Here is a 17,723-nt window from a genome sequence, read left to right as displayed (position 1 = left end):
CCTTATTAGGTCTAGACATTTTGATTAAATTATCTGCTTCCCTGACTATTCCTGGGCTACAGCCACACCTCATTGCCACCCTTTTCCCCAGTTCAAAGCTTCCTTCACATCCTTCCCTTGTATCCCCCCACCTTAATCCACATGTATGGGAAACCTCTACTCCCTCCTTGGTGACCGAGCATGCACCCCTTACCATCCCATTAAAACCTAATCACCCTTACCCCGCTGAACACCAATATCCCATCCCACAGCACACTTTAAAAGGATTAAAGCCCATTATCACTCACCTGTTACAGCATGGCCTTTTAAAGCCTATAAACTCTCCTTACAATTCCCCCATTTTACCTGTCCAAAAACTGGACAAGTCTTACAAGTTAGTTCAGGATCTGTGCCTTACCAACCAAATTGTTTTGCCTATCCACCCCATGGTGCCAAACCCATATACTCTCCTATTCTCAATACCTCCCTCCACAACCCCTCTACAACCCATAATTCTGTTCTGGATCTCAAATATGCTTTCTTTACTATTCCTTTGCACCCTTCATCCCAGCCTCTGTTTGCTTTCACTTGGACTGACCCTGACACCCATCAGCCTCAGCAACTTACCTGGGCTGTACTGCCACAAGGCTTCATGGACAGCCCCCATTACTTCAGTCGAGCCCAAATTTCTTCCTCATCCATCCATTACCTATATTGGCATAATTCTTCATGAAAACACAAATGTTCTCCCTGCCAATCGTGTCCAGCTGATCTCTCAAGCCCCAACCCCTTTTACAAAACAACAACTCCTTTCCTTCCTGGGCATGGTTGTATACTTTTGCCTTTGGATAACTGGTTTTACCATCCTAACAAAGCCATTATACAAACTCACACACACAAAAAACCTAGCTGACCCCATAAATTGTAAATCCTTTCCCCACTCCCCTTTCCATTCCTTAAAAAACAGCCCTAAAAGCTGCTCCCACACTAGCTCTCCCTAACTCATCACAACCCTTTTTTCATTACACACAGTTGAAGTGCAGGGCTGTGTGGTCGGAATTCTTACACAAGAGCCAGGACCGCACCCTGTAGCCTTTCTATCCAAACAACTTGACCTTACTGCTTTAGGCTGGTCCCCACATTATTCTGGATACCACACCTGACCCCAATGACTGTATCTCTCTAATCCACCTGACATTCACTCCATTTCTCCATATTTTCTTCTTTCCTGTTCCTCACCCTGATCACACTTGGTTTATCGACGGCAGTTCCACCAGGCCTAATAGCCACTCACCAGCAAGGCAGGCTATGCTGTAGTATCTTCCACATCTATCATTGAGGCTACTGCTCTGCTGCCCTCCACTACCTCTCAGCAAGCTGAACTCATTGCCTTAACTGGGGCCCTCACTCTTGCAAAGAGACTACGCGTCAATATTTATACTGACTCTAAATATGCTTTCCATATCCTGCACCACCATGCTGTTATATGGACAAAAAGAGGTTTCCTCACTACACAAGGGTCCTCCATAATTAATGCCTCTTTAATAAAAACTCTTCTCAAGGCTGCTTTACTTCCAAAGGAAGCTGGTGTCTTTCATAGCAAGGACTATCAAAAGACGTCAGATCCCATCACTCAGGGCAACGCTTATACTGATAAGGTAACTAAAGAAGCAGCTAGCATTCCAACTTCTGTTGTCATGGCCAGTTTTTCTCCTTCTCATCGGTCACTCCCACCAACTTTCCCACTGAAACTTCCACCTATCAATCTCTTCCCACACAATGCAAATGGTTTTTGAACCAAGGAAAATATCTCCTTCCAGCCTCACAGGCCCATTCTATTCTGTTGTCATTTCATAACCTCTTCCATGTAGGTTACAAGGCGCTAGCCCATCTCTTAAAACCTCTCACTTCCTTTCCATCGTAAAAATCTATCCTCAAAAAATCACTTCTCAGTGTTCCATCTGCTATTCTACTACTCCTCAGGGATTTCTCAGGCCCCCTCCCTTCCCTACATAACAAGCTCGGGGATTTGCCCCCCCCCCCAGGACTGGCAAATTGACTTTACTCACATGCCTCAAGTCAGGAAACTAAAATACCTCTTGGTCTGGGTAGACACTTTCACTTATTGGGTAGAGGCCTTTCCCACAGGGTCTGAGAAGGCCACCATGGTCATTTCTTCCCTTCTGTCAGACATAATTCCTCAGTTTGGCCCTCCCACCTCTATACAGTCCGATAACGGACTGGCCCTTACTAGTCAAATCACCCAAGTAGTTTCTCAGGCTCTTGGTATTCCGTGGAATCTTCATACCCCTTAACTATCCTCAATCTTCGGGAAAGGTAGAACAGACTAATGGTCTTTTAAAAACACACCTTACCAAGCTCAGCCTCCAACTTAAAAAGGACTGGACAATACTTTTACCACTTGCCCTTCTCAGAATTTGGGCTTGTCCTCGGGATGCTACAGGGTACAGCACATTTGAGCTCCTTATTGGATGCTCCTTTTTATTAGGCCCCAGTTTCATTCCAGATACCAGCCCAACTTGGACTGTGCCCCAAAAACTTGTCATCCCCACTATCTTCTGTCTAGTCATACTCCTATTCACCATTCTCAACTACTTGTAAATACCCTGCCCTTGTTTACACTGCCGGTTTACACTTTTCCTTCAAACCATCATAACTGATATCTCCTGGTTTTAACTCAAACCGCCACCCTTAAGTGTCTCTTAAAGTGGATAGATAATCTTTCCTCACAGGGTACACTCCAATACTTTCACCCTGATGAAGTCCTATTTTTTACTTTTATACTCACTGTTATTCTCGTTCCAGTTCTTATGCCACCCTCTACCTCTCCCCAGCTATATCCACCATGCTATCAATCTCACTCACTCTCTCCTAGCCATTTCTAATCCTCCATTAACAAACAATTGCTGGCTTTGCATTTCTCTTTCCTCCAAAATCGCCGAGGCCTCGACTTACTCACTGCTTAAAAAAAAGGGGACTCTGTATATTTTTAAATCAAAAGTGTTGATTTTACCTAAATCAATCTGGCCTGGTATATGACAACATAAAAAAACTCAAGAATAGAGCCAAAAAGCTTGCCAACCAAGCAAGTAATTATGCTGAACCCCCTTGGGTACTCTCTAATTAGATGTCCTGGGTCCTCCCAATTCTTAGTCCTTTAATACCTGTTTTTCTCCTTCTCTTATTCAGACCTTGTGTCTTCTGTTTAATCTCTCAACTCATCCAAAACCGTATCCAGGCCATCACCAATCATTCTATACAACAAATGCTCCTCCTAACAACCCCACAATATCACCCCTTACCACAAAAGCTTCCTTCAGCTTAATCTCTCCCACTCTAGGTTCCCACACCACCCCTAATCCTGCTCAAAGCAGCCCTGAGAAACATCGCCCATTATCTCTCCATACCACCCCCAAAAATTTTTGCTTCCCCAACACTTCAATACTATTTCATGTTATTTTTCTTATTAATATACGAAGACAGGAATGTCAGGCCTCTGAGCCCAGGCTAAGCCATCATATCCCCTGTGACCTGCATGTGTACATCCAGATGGCCTGAAGCAAATGAAAATCACAAAAGAAGTGAAAATGGCCGGTTCCTGCCTTAACTGATGACATTCCACCATTGTGGTTTGTTCCTGCCCCATCTTAACTGAATGATTAACCTTGTGAAATTCCTTCTCCTGGCTCAGAAGCTCCCCCACTGAGCAACTTGTGACCCCCTCCCCTGCCTGCCAGAGAACAACTCCCTTTGACTGTAATTTTCCATTACCTACCCAAATCCTATAAAACGGCCCCACCCCTATCTCCCTTCGATGACTCTCTTTTTGGACTCAGCCTGCCTGCAGCCAGGTGAAATAAACAGCTTTATTGCTCAAACAAAGCCTGTTTGGTGGTCTCTTCACTGGATGCGCATGACAATGTATATGCCGATTTTTAATATTACTATGTATTTTGTGTCTGTGAAATATTTATAATAAATTTTTTAAGTCTTCAATAGAGCGCTAGGCAAACTCTAAAGAATCTAACATGGATTACAGATGCCTTCACAGTTTTGCTGACCTTGTTTATGTCTCTAACCTTGCCACTTCCAGTCTGTACACTATGGTTTGGTTATTCACATTTATTCCTCAGAAGATCTCCAAGCCTGTGCCTGTACTCTGCTCTGTTTCTTTTCCTGTTCTCATTGAGTCTCACCTTAATTGTCAATATCTTCTCTGGCACCTTGTTTGTGTCTAGGTTAAGTACTTCTATGTACTCCCAGCATATTTATTGTTTTCTTTTTCTTTTCTTTCCTTTTTTTTTTTTTTAAGATGGAGTCTTGCTCTTGTTGCCCAGGCTGGAGTGCAGTGGCGCGACCTCAGCTCAGTGCAACTTCCGCCTCCTGGGTTCAAGCGATTCTCTTGCCTCAGCCTCCCAAGTAGCTGGGATTATAGGCATCTGCCTCCATGCCCTGCTAATTTTTTGTATTTTTAGTAGAGACGGGGTTTCACCATGTTGGCCAGGCTGGTCTCAAACTCCTGACCTCAGGTGATCCATCCACCTCAGCCTCCCAAAGTGGTGGGATTAAAGGTGTGAGCCACTGCACCCGGCCCAGAATATTCATTACTTTCACCGTCACTTATCAGTTATATATTGTAATTGCTGACTTTCTTCTCTGTATCTCCCATTATAATATAAGTGTCAAAAGCATGCAGACTGTGTCTTATTCACCCTAATATCCCTGGTCCCTGCTTAGTGTCTTGGACTAATGGACCTTCAATAAATATTTGCTCTGGGAATTCATTAATAATGGGATGGTTTATTTCACATTCTTGAGGCAGCTATAATTTTCCTTTTAATGTGAAGCCATTTTATAATCAGTATTTAGATGAAATCATAAAGTCCTATCATCCCATAGTGTGTAGATTAGAAATCACTACTTGGAATAAAGTTCTGTCCTGTTATTCATATTGCAAAGTTTGGTTTCAACATCATCTGTCACCTAAACTACATCTTGATTTAGTTATTAGGATTAGCACATCATTTAAGTGTTCATCACACTCTACTTTTGCAGCTTCCAAAATGGCATTATCTGGGTCATTTTGAGGCATGATCAAGAGTAGAAAAATAAGTGAAGCGATCATACAGTTAATGAGGGCATCCTGTTGCTAAAATCAAAACCTAATGTGGATCCTTGACTTGTTATGAACATTTGGCTCAGGGAATGCAAAGGGCTATTGTTTGGAGAATAGTGATTGACAGTCAAGAGACTTATATGGTGGCCCTTACTACAATGGACTTACCATTTTCCGTAAGCCGGTCCTTAGTGTAACAAGTACAGAAATCTAATTTTGTCAGCACATTAACAATGGGTCTATTTTCCAGGGATGGGCTCGAGATAGGCAAGAATAAAAGACTAATACATCAAAATTCCAATCTAAAATTAATGGTTGAGTGGACTAGAATCACTCATCAGCACATCCCTGTAGATAAACTGCATACAAAGTCGAATAAGCAGAAGGCTGCTTGGTGAACATGGGATACAGAATAAGGGGAGTCAGTTGTTTCATTATAATGTTTAATGGCATTGCATTTTGAAAGCCTGATGTGTCCTGTTCCATGGGAATGAAATTTCTATGACTCAGATGAAGACTCACAAAACCTGAGAAGCACCATCCCCCTCTTCACCAACCATACCTTGCCAGATGGCCAGTGACAACTTGGGCCTCTGTGACCCCTTTTTCTTTGCATTCCTGGATGAATAACATCCCATCCCCCAATCTTATATGCATCTGCTTGTCAGTTTTTTCTTCTTGTTATATTAGAATCTTCAGTGTAGTTATTGCTAAGTTGGTCCCAGCAAGCCATTATGTCTCTTTAGATGATTTTGCAGATCTCTATTCCAATTCACTGTGTGATCATTTCAAATTTTTAACTTTCAAATAACTTTGCTTATTTCTATGATTCTTATATTTTGAGGAAGCATTTCACTTCAGTGTCTGTACACTGAAAACACAAAATTAAAAGCAGAATATTTTTAATGTTTCATCTTAGGGAATAGGAATTAGGAATATTACTAATGATGGGATCTACTCATTCGAATATTTATTAGACATTTTAAACTATTCTTCTGCATGGGCATTCATACACACAAACACATAGATGCATACAATATAGGGCAATTATTCTTAGTTCTTAAAGCTTTTCTAATTAGCTCTTAACCACAGATAACACAAGAGGAGGGGGAAGGAGAGCAGAAAGAAAAGGGGAAGGAAAAGAAGAAGGAACTTAATCATCCAGATTTATATTAAACAAAATATATTGCAACGTGTGTATAGCTTCAGTTTGATGAATCAGCCCCATCCAGCTGTTTTTTTGTTTGTCTGTTTTTGAGACGGAGTCTCACTCTCGCCCAGTCTAGAGTGCAGTTGCCCAATCTCTGCTCACTGCAAACTCCGCCTCCCAGGTTCAAGCGATTCTCCTGTCTTAGCCTCCCCAGTACCTGGATTACAGGCGTGTGCCATCACGCTGGGCTAATTTTTGTATTTTTAGGAGAGACAGGGTTTCACCATATTGGCCAGGCTGGTCTTGAAATCCTGACTTCAAGTGATCTGCCTGCCTTGGCCTCCCCAAGTGCTGGGATTACAGGCATAAGCCACTGCACCCAGCCCCCATCTAATTTTTAACACCATCTTTTCCAAGTATTCTTTCATACTAACAAGGATGTTTTTCTTCTTCTTTTTTTCTTTTTTCTTTTTTATTTTTTTGAGATAGAGTCTCCCTCTGTCGCCCAGGCTGGAGTGCAATGGTGCCATCTTGGCTCACTGCAACCCCCACCTCCCATGTTCAAGTGATTCTCATGCCTCAGCCTCCCAAGTAGCTGGGACTACAGGTGCGCGCCACCATGCCCGGCTAATTTTAGCAGAGACAGGGTTTCATCATGTTGGCCAGGCTGGTCTCAAACTCATGACCTCAGGTGTTCCACCTGCCTTGGCTTCCCAAAGTGCTGGGATTACAGGCATGAGCCACTGCCCTGGCCTTTTTTTTTTTTTTTTTTTTCCCCCAGACAGGTCTGTCTCTGTCGTCCAGGCTGGAGTGCAGTGGCATGATCTTGGCTCACTGCAGCGTTGCCTTCTGGGTTCAGGCAATTCTTGTGCCTGAGCCTCCCAAGTAGCTGGGACTACAGGTGCCCACCACCACGCCTGGCTAATTTTTGTTATTTTTAGTAGAGACGGGGTTTCACCATGTTGGCCAGGCTGGTCTCGAACTCCTGACCTCAGATGATCCACCTGCCTTGGCCTCCCAAAGTGCTGGGATTACAAGTGTGAGCCACCAGGCCTGGCCTAACAAGCATTTTCTATTGTTCTTTATTTCTGAATTTTCAACAAGTCCTAGATATGTGCTGTTGTTTCTTTTGATGCTCTATTGTATGCTGTACAAGGATTATTTCATTTTGAACATAATTTCAGTTTGATGCTATGGCTATTTATCATATGTGTTGTTTTGCTGTACCTATTTTTTTTTTTTTTTTTTTTTTTTTTGAGAGAGAGTTTCACTGTTGTCACCCAGGCTGGAGTGCAACAGCTTGATCTTGGCTCACTGCAACCTCTGCCTCCTGGGATCAAGCAATTCTCCAGCCTCAGCCTCAGGAGTAGCTGGGATTACAGGTGCTCGCCACCATGCCCAGCTACATTTTTTTTGTATTTTTAGTAGAGACGGGGTTTCGCCATGTTGGCCAGGCTGGTCTTGAACTTCTGATCTCAGGTGATCCACCCACCTCGGCCTCCCAAAGTGTTGGGATTACAGACGTGAGCCACCACGCCTGGCTTGTACCTATTTTTTTTTTTTTTTTTAACATCTAGCTTATGTTACTTCAGCATCTCCTTACTTTTATCTTCACTGAAGCCTTTTTTTTTTTTGCTACGAAAATGAAAAATTTAAATGTCATACAACATCGTATTAGATTGATTTGCCTTTTTTTTTTTTTTTTGAGACGGAGTCTTGCACTGTCACCTGGGCTGGAGTGTAGTGGCACAATCTCAGCTACCTACAACCTCCACCTCCTGGGTTCAAGTGATTCTCTTGCCTCAGCCTCCCAAGTAGCTGGGACTACAGGTGTGCACCACCACACCCAGCTAATTTTTGTATTTTTAGTAGAGACGGGGTTTCACTATATGTTGTCCAGGTTGGTCTTGAACTCCTTGACCTCAGGTGATCCACCCACCTTGGCCTCCCAAAGTGCTGAGATTACAGGCGTGAGCCACTGCACCCAGCCCCCAAAATTGTATTAGATTGAAAAGACATAAAATTGCTCTGTTAAATTTCTATAAAAGTTTCTTAATACTTATTCTTAACTTCTGATCAGTAACAAATAGTTATTTGACGGGTACTGATGTCCAAACTACATTTTGAGTAGCACTATCCTGTAAAATCGGGATTATTATTTCTATTTTTTGTTGAAAACAACAACAACAACAACAACAACAACAGAGGCTTGGATAAGTAAAGTAGCTTACTTGAATTTGTTGTTTTTCTTTTTTGTTTGTTTTTGAGACAGAGTTTAGCTCTTGTTGCACAGGTTGGAGTGCAACGGCGTGATATTGGCTCACTGCAACCTCTGCCTCCTAGGTTCAAGTGATTCTCTTGCCTCAGCCTCCCAAGTAGCTGGGATTACAGGCGTGTGCCACCATGCCCAGCTAATTTTTGTATTTTTAGTAGAAACAGTGTTTCACTATATATTGGCCAGGTTGGTCTCGAACTCCTGACCTGGTGATCCACCCACCTCGGCCTCCCAAAGTGCTGGGATTACAGGCATGAGCCACTGCACCTGGCCCAGCTTACTTGCATTTATTCAGATAATTAATGGCAAAGACCAAATTTGTACCCAGGATTGATTCCAGGTTCTGAAGTTTTAAATAAGCATGTTATAATAATTCTGTTCTACAATGGTTCGACAAGAATTCTAAACTTGTGCTGCCCACTAACTGCTAGCCACACATGGCTTTTTAAATTTAAATTGATTTAAATCATATAAAACTAATTTTATTTCTTCAGTTGCACTAGTGACATTTCAATTACTGAAAAGCATGGATGTCTAGTGGCTACCATATTGGATAGTACAGATAGCAAGCATTTGCATCCTCACAGAACGTTCTATAGGACTGTCTTGCTCTAGAATATCAATAATTTATATTAGAGATCATTTGTTTAACTTATAAGTTTGTATTAGATACTTTTGGGTTGCATGGTTGGCACACAACAACACTCCCTCCCTCTTCATGAAACTTCCCTTTCATCCCTAAACAATAAAACAAGGCAGGTTTTATCTTCCATGACTCTCTGACCCATCTCATCAGTCATGGCTGATTGAACCAGCTAAAGCCAAGCCAGATACATGTGCCTTTTATCTTTAGGAGAAAATGTATAGAGATTTTTAAGTAATTTACTTTGGTGAAAAAGTAATAATAATTTACTAATTTGCTAATTAGCTAATCCCAATTATGTTGGGTTTCTTTTGTTTGTTTGTTTTGTTTTGTTTTGTTTTTTGAGACACAGTTTCACTCTGTCGCCCAGGCTGGAGTGCAGTGGCAGGTCTTGGCTCACTGCAACCTCTGTCTCCTGGATTCAAGCGATTCTCATGCCTCAGCCTCCCCAGTAGCTGGGATTGCAGGTGCACATCATCACGCCTGGGTAATTTTTTGTATTTTTGGTAGAGGCAGGGTTTTGCTGTGTTGGCCAGGCTGGTCTCAAATTGCAGACCTCAAGTGATTGACCCACCTCAGCCTCCCGAAGTGCTGGGATTACAGGTGTGAGCCACTGTACCCGGCCCCAATTATGTCTTAGGAGGAAAAAAAAAAAAAAGGCCTACAAAGGGAAATTGGACCTAGGGTCTCAAAGAATACTCGGTCTCAGGTGAAACAACTATAGTCAAAAGATGAGGCTGCATTGTAATAACATGGGGGCATGTAGCACTCTGTGGATGAGATGAAGGAGGGGTAGTTACCAATGAAAAGGAACTAGTCATGAGCTTTGTACGTGTACTTATAGCCAACAATGAGTGTGTACTTACTACCTACTAAACTTTAAAAAAAAAAAAAACAAAAGAGATTCCATAGAGGGTGACTGATTCTAAGTCTTAGGGTAGAAAAAAAAATTGAAATTTATTTATCTATCTATTCATCTATTAATAGTATTACTAAAAAGCAAGGATAATTTCCAAAATTTTAGTGACAATGTTTAAAGGACAAAGGAGACATCTTAAAGCAGTTCCCACCCACCACATTTGAGTATCAAAATTATTATTATTATTTTTAATTGGAACAAATTGCATATATAAAGCTCATAAATTAATAATTATACTGGAAAAATGAAGATTAGTATAATATGTGCAAAAGTTAGTTTTAATATAAAAGTGTGAATATAATAGGAGATTTTCAATTTTTACTGATTTTTTTTTGAGACGGAGTCTCATTCTGTCACCCAGGCTGGAGTGCAGTGGCACGATCTCAGGTTCAAGTGATTCTCCTGCCTCAGCCTCCTGAGTAGCTGGGATTACAGGCATGCACCACCACACCCAGCTAATTTTTGTATTTTTAGTAGAGACGGGGTTTTGCCATGTTGGTCAGGCTGGTCTCGAACTCCTGACATAGGGATGCACCCACCTCGGCCTCACAAAGTGTTGGGATTTCAGGCATGAGCCACCGCACCGGGCCAATTTTTACTGATATTAATTTAAAAAGGAAACATTAATATATAGGTGTTCTAGAACATGTGGAAAAGATGATAAAAAGAAAAAAACACATATTTTAAGTATGCATCTGTTTATAAAATATAGGTGTTTACTTTTTTCTAGCTGTATAAACAAGATATAACTACATAGAGAACTCTAACTGACCCAAATGCTTCCTGAAAAAGTAGATACTATGTTGGAATCAAATAGACTGATCGGCCCCATTGGTAATATATGATAACCAAGCAGAAAGTAGATTTAGCAAGTGGTTAGTACTAGTGGTCATAATAACTACTTTGAAGGGGATTCATATAATATTCCAAAATATTATACAACCAGCTGTCCCAAATATAAGAATTAACTGAAAGTTCGATCTTCTGGTAGATAAAAACTTTTAAAAGACCTTTAGATGGCCCTATTTACTGAATTATAAGTGAGATTCTGATATGGCCTATAAAGTTTCCAGTATTTGTTTCAAACCAGATCCAGTATATTACAATGACATCATCTTACAGAGCAGAGTGGGTCAGTGATTGTATGAATAGGGAATTGTCGTTCACAGCCAGTTGGGTTGTGCTCAGACTAACTTCTTCAGGCAAGTTATTTGACTTTTCTGTATCTCAGTTTCCTTATCTATAAAGGAATTATAGTAGTTTCCATTTCATATGGTTATTATGAGGATTAAACAAGTGAATACATATGAAGCACTTACAATAATGCTTTGTACATAGTATGTGTTAACTATTGTGATTTCTGGGAAAGACCCAGACATTTTACTGAGAACACTGAAATCTGTATAACCGTGTGTATTTACAGCTTCATTGAGAAGACTCATGAAGCTTTATTTTAAAAAGTACACTACTTAAATTACTCACAGCTCAAAAAAACTAAGCAAATGGCCGGGTGCAGGTGGCTCAAGCCTATAATCCCAGCACTTTGGGAGGCTGAGGTGGGCAGATCACTTGAGCTCAGGAGTTCCAGACCAGCCTGATCAATATGGCGAAACCCCGTCTCTACTAAAAATACAAAATTAGCCAGGTGTGGTTGCAGGCACCTGTAATCCCCAGCTACTCAGGAGGCTGAGGTAGGAGAATTGTTTGAGCCTGGGAGGCGGATGTTGCAATGAGCCAAGATCGCACCACTGCACTCCAGCCTGGGCGACAGAGCAAGACTCTTCTCAAAAAGAAAAAAATAAAATAAATAAAAGCTTCTGTCTAATGACCATGGCTTGGATATGAGTTCCCTTGGACTATACAAGGCTCTATCCTGACTAAGAACCAGTGAACCGCAACTGATATGAGATTGTTAAAGGATGAAGCTTTTGGGAGTGCAGGGAGGTCAGAAGAATATGGTAAGTTTATGGCAACCTTAGAGAGTGTGAAAATACTATTTGGCAAACAAATGCAACACCTTATTGAACTGGTGTCATGACTCACTCAGTGAATAACAAACCACCACCCCTAATTCCAATACTAGTGGCCAACTGAGGATAAGTGTAATTTTTTCAGCTGTTGGCATGCCCTTCATAGGTTTCTCCTTCAGGGATCTTTCCCCATCTCGGATAACTTTCTCAGGATTTAGCTCCCCCACCCTCCAACCCTCTATCCGTCTTCCATCTTCTCTGCTTTCCAAAGAAGGCACTCTCAGGAACTTCAGAGTACTTAGGTAGTGGGTTGAGTTGATCTTTTACAGTAATTCTTTATCTGGGCAAAATGTGTTTGGTTGATCTTACCTGAAATCTTACAATAACATAATTTCAGGGACTTAAAGGAAACAAAATGACAATGACAACCAAAGAAACAAAGTAAAAAGACTGGACAATAGCAACCCTTAGCACACTATCACAGGACCCTAAAAGTAGGTGACTTTTCCTTAACTTGGGAATCTTCATTGTTCTTTGTAGAAATAAAAGTATTACTCTCATTCAGTTATTGACCAATCTTTACATACTGGATCTGGACTGTGGATTCTGTACTAAAAATACATTTAAGTTTTAATTAAGTCAATCTCCTGTAATTGTTCACTGCCTGCCAATGAACCCTTTCTTCCACTTACAGTTGCCTCTGGGAATGTATCCATGATCTGTTTCCTTAAATACTTTCTCCTTCTACTAGGTTTTTTGTGGTGAATCTTTAACTTTAGATCAAATTCTCACTTCCTCCTTGATTTTTGCAGCCTGCTGTCACCCAGGACCTTGCAACTAAGGGCTGCTTTGCACTAGTTCCTGTGTCTTTCACTGGTCTTGTTAGTTATTCCAAGTTTATGGCAACATTTATTGAGGTATTACTACATAGGCTTTGCCTATATTAACTCATTTATTCCTATGAGTTAGATACCATGATTACCCTCATTTAAAGTTAAGTAAATTGGGCTTCAAGATTAAAAAAAAAGATATACATGGTAGAACCAGGTTTGGGTTGGGCAGTCTGGGTTCAGAGTGATGTGCTTATTATTGTCTTCACCCCAGCAAGATACAGTCTATTCTGCTATAGCATATGTATGTAACAACAATTAGCTAATACACAATTGGCATATAGGACATCATATCAGTATAATTTGAAAGTTGAATAAATTCAGAACAATTTTTTGTAGGCAAAGGGAGCTGTATAACAATAATAGAATTATAACCTATTGCAGGAGTGATAAAATGCTGCACAGGCAGGAATCCTTTCAGCTCTATTTTAAGAAATAGAAAAATGAGTACTTTGTTTCACAGCTCCTCCCCAGAGAGGTGTACCTCTAGCCTTGCTGAGCTATCAGCTTGTACAGGTTGTACTTTCTCCTCTGCATACCTTTACAGCTGCCCCTCTGTAGCTCAGTGGTCTTCCATCTACACTGTCTTCACAACTGCATGCCAGCATGCCAGCATGCCAGCATTTGTACTCTATTGCTGTTTTGCATTTTTAGTATCCCCTGAAGCAGTTTGCAGATACAACGAGCTGCCTACTTGACCGTCCAAAGTTTCTCAGGGGAGGAGGGTGAGGGGGGACCAATTGTTTTTTGAGTTTTTTTTATAGTAGTTTGGCCATAGATTTGCATAGGTTTTGAGTGGTCTTCCCCAATCCCATTTTGTTATTTTTATTGCACAGCAGATTGTGAGGCTCGTCAGTGGTATATACGTCATACATAGGTTATAGCATCAACTCAAACATCCCCAATTAATCATCATTCTAAACTTGTAATTATCATCCCAAGCTTAGCATTTTCATCATAATAAATAAATTTTTATGGGGTCAAGGCACTAGACTTATTGTTTGTTTTATTACGAACAATATTATGAGGGTATTTTATCACTCCTGCAATAGGTTATAATTCTATTATTGTTATACATCTCCATTTGCCTACAAAAGTGATATAAAATTTATCTAAAAAATGGTTTCTGCCAGTAAGATGCTTAAAATCTACTAATGAAGAGAAAATATGTACATTAAAAAGACAAATAGTAAGGTTGTTAGTGATAGACAAACATGACAGCTAAGCAAAATGTATGGTACCTTTATGATATTGTAGGAGAGACACTAAACTTATAATCAGACAAGCTGGATTTGAATCTAGACTCTATCACTTGCTTTGTGACCCTGGAAAAACACGTAAACTTTATAGGCACTAGTTTTCTTAGCTTTAAAACAGGAATAATTCTAGGCATGGTGTCTCACGCCTGTAATCCCAGCATTTTGGGAGGCTGAGGTAGGCAGATTGCTTGAGGCCAGGAGTTCAAGACCAGTTTGACCAACATGGCGAAACCCCATCTCTAGAAAAAATACAAAATAAAATTAGCCAGGTGTGGTGGTGCAGGCCTTTGGTCCCAGCTACTTGAGAGGCTGAGCCATGGGAATTGCTTGAACCCGGGAGCTGGAGGTTGCAGTAAACCCAGATCATGCCACCGCACTCCACCCTGGGTGACAGAGCAAGACTGTTTCAAGATAATAACAATAATAATAAAATAAAAATAAATAAAACAGGAATAATAATTCAAGGAATAATTAAAAATTAAAAACAGGAATAATAATACCTCTTTTACAGAATTTTGCAATAATTAAATGAAAAATATATGTCAAAGTGCCTGACACTTTCAATGCAGGCACTGAATAAATGTTAATTTTCTTTCTCTCAAACAGTGCACAAACATCATTCAGGTGTCTCAGCGTATGTTTCTAAGGGCTGTACATAAATACAGCTGAGTCATTATTTTGTAGTAATTAAGAGTATGTTATAGATCTGTGCCTTCAGTGCTCAACAATGAAGTCACTGCAAAGTCAATCAGGGTTTTTGATCACTGGGAAGTCAAAGTTGTGTCCTCCTGACTCTGTCCCATTCTTCTTGGTTTTTGTTCTTTGTTTTTAATTGCAGCTTTATTGAGATATAATTTACATACCATATAATTTACTCATTTAAACTATACATTCAATGTTTTTTCATATATTCAAATAATTGAGAATCATCACCACAATCAACTTTAGAACATTTTTTTTTTTTCCAGATGGAGTTTTGCTCTTGTTGCCCAGGTTGGAGTGCAGTGGTGTGATCTTGACTCACTGAAACCTCCGCCTCCTGAGTTCAAGTGATTCTCCTGTTTCAGCCTCCCGAGTAGCTGGGATTGCAGGTACCTGCCACCATATCTGGTTAATTTTTGTATTTTTAGTAGAGACGGGGGTTTCGCCATGTTGGCCAGGCTGGTCTCGAACTCCTGACCTTAGATGATCTGCCTGCCTCAGCCTCCCAAAGTGCTGCGATTACAGGCGTGAGCCAGTGTGCCTGGTACCAGAACATTTTTATCACCACAAAAGTAAATACTGTATGCATCAGCAACCACTCACTATTTTCCGCCTGTATTAGTCCAATTTCACACATCTATAAAAAAACTACCTGAAACTGGGTAATTTACAAGCAAAAGAGGTTTAATTGACTCACAGTTCTGCATGGCTGGAGAGGACTCAGGGAACGTACAATCATGGTGGAAGGTGAGGGGGAAGCAACGCACTTCTTACATGGTGGCAGGTGAGGGGGAAGCAAGGCACTTCTTACATGGTGGCAGGAGAAGAGAGAGAGCACAGAGAAAACGGCCACTTTTAAACCATCAGATCTCATGAGAAAACTCTTATTATCACAAGGACAGTTTGGGGGAAACTACCCGCATCAGCCAATCACCTCCTACCAGCCTCTCCCTAGACACGAGGATTACAATTGGAGATGAAATTTGGGTGAGGACACAGAGCCAAGCCATGTTACCCCCAAACCCTTTATGAATAATTCTATATAACCTGGAAAAACCCCTGAATATCTCACCATTTCCTCAGCTTAGTCTAAGGACCTGCCACATTTTGAAATGTGTTCTTTTCTTTCTAGCATGGTTTGGATAGATATGTACAGAATGGATGGAAACAAGGCAAAGATCTTATACCAGCCACTGGTCAATGGCTAAAGTGCTGAAGGTGATTGAGCAGAGCAAATAGGGAGCATGGTCTGGTAGCTCTGTTTTCAGCCTAAGGTCGATTCTTAAGGACTCAACATGCAACCAGAAAGGAATCTGGTGAACAGCTATCCTGATGACCAATAAAATTGACTCACATGTGATATTCAATATGTATGTATAACGCTTTACTGACTCCTAAACAAATATCTACTTCCCACTTGTGTATCTAACCTGAAATACAGATGGGAAGTAGACATTTCTGTCTACTTGTTTTTCTTACTAAATTCTTTAATTTTTCTGTAACCAATAAAATTGACTCATATGTGATATTCGATATGTATGTATAACTCTTTACTGACTCCTAAACAAATATCTACTTCCCACCTGTGTATCTAACCTGAAATACAGATGGGGAGTAGACATTTCTATCTACCTGTTTTTCTTACTCAATTCTTTAATTTTTCTGTAATTTTTATAGGTAGATCAAGTATTATGGATAAGCATTAACATTTGGAATCACAAGACCTGGGTTTGAGTTTGGACACATTCATTTACTTATTAGTTGTATAAATTCAAGCAAGCTACTTAACTGCTTTGAGCCTCAGGTATCCATCTGTATCATGAGATCATGATAATACTAATCTCAAAAGATTGGTGTAAATATTATATAACATAATGTGCATGAGAATTATTTGAAAATTAAAAGTACTATACAAATGGCTAGGTTTTAAAAATTATTATTGCTGTCATCTGCACTTAAAAAAGCTATATATGTCAATCTAAAATATCAGCACCAGTTTTTCCATGTTGATGACACAATTTTTTTTCAACTAAATTAACACCTCATCTCTACTGTTTCATTTGACAAGAATAATTGAGTTCCGCAATGAACCAAATTATTCCTCCCTTGAAAAATATGAAATGTACTACTGTATTTTCTTTTTCAAAAAATAATTTTTAAAAGTCTACACCCTTGATATCTGATGCACTATTGTATTCTCAATTGGTAAGTATTGAGAAAAAAATAAGTTTATCTTTTTTGTCATTGACCCTCACTAGTCTTCTTTTGAGGTGAATGGGCCCGAGACAGCCAGGTAGAACAAGTGAATGGTTTTAAATGAACTTGCCTTCTAACTTCAGCTCACTCTATGGTAACTTTTTCTTTAGACTAGAAAATTGATGAACATTTGAATTTTTTTTTTTTTTTTTTGAGGCAGAGTCTTGCTCTGTTGCCCAGGCTGGAGTGCAGTGGCACAATCTGGGCTCATTACAACCTCTGCCTCCTGGGTTCAAGTGATTCTCCCGATTCAGCCTCCCGAGTAGCTGGGATTACAGGCAGGCACCACCATGCCTGGCTAATTTTTTGTATTTTTAGTGGAGAAGGGGTTTCACCAGGCTGGCCAGGCTGGTCTTGAACTCCTGACCTTGTGATCCGCCCGCCTCTGCCTCCCAAAGTGCTGGGATTACAGGCGTGAGCCATTGCACCCGGCCGAACATTTAAAATTTTATATGAACCAGGAAACAGGTCCTCAGCAGACACAGAATCTGCGGGCACCTTGATCTTGGCTCTCCCAGCTTCCTGCACTGTGAGAAATAAATT

The 17,723-nt window shown here is 40.5% G+C and overlaps 1 protein-coding gene across 1 annotated transcript in view; it reads left to right on the top strand.

The window, feature by feature from the left end:
* The window catches only part of LOC109028477 (putative uncharacterized protein ANKRD13C-DT), a 30,995-nt gene extending 15,682 nt beyond the window's left edge, over positions 1–15,313 (top strand). Inside the window, exon 3 of the mRNA XM_063697687.1 lies at positions 15,191–15,313. Coding sequence (XP_063553757.1) covers positions 15,191–15,275 — 85 coding nt within the window. The 3' untranslated portion in view covers positions 15,276–15,313. The remainder of the gene's footprint in view (positions 1–15,190) is intronic.
* The last annotated feature ends 2,410 nt before the right edge of the window (positions 15,314–17,723 follow it).

Source organism: Gorilla gorilla, chromosome 1 (genome assembly GCF_029281585.2).
Source record: "Gorilla gorilla gorilla isolate KB3781 chromosome 1, NHGRI_mGorGor1-v2.1_pri, whole genome shotgun sequence".
Lineage (NCBI taxonomy): Eukaryota > Metazoa > Chordata > Mammalia > Primates > Hominidae > Gorilla > Gorilla gorilla.
This window is presented reverse-complemented; position numbering and strand designations above follow the sequence as displayed.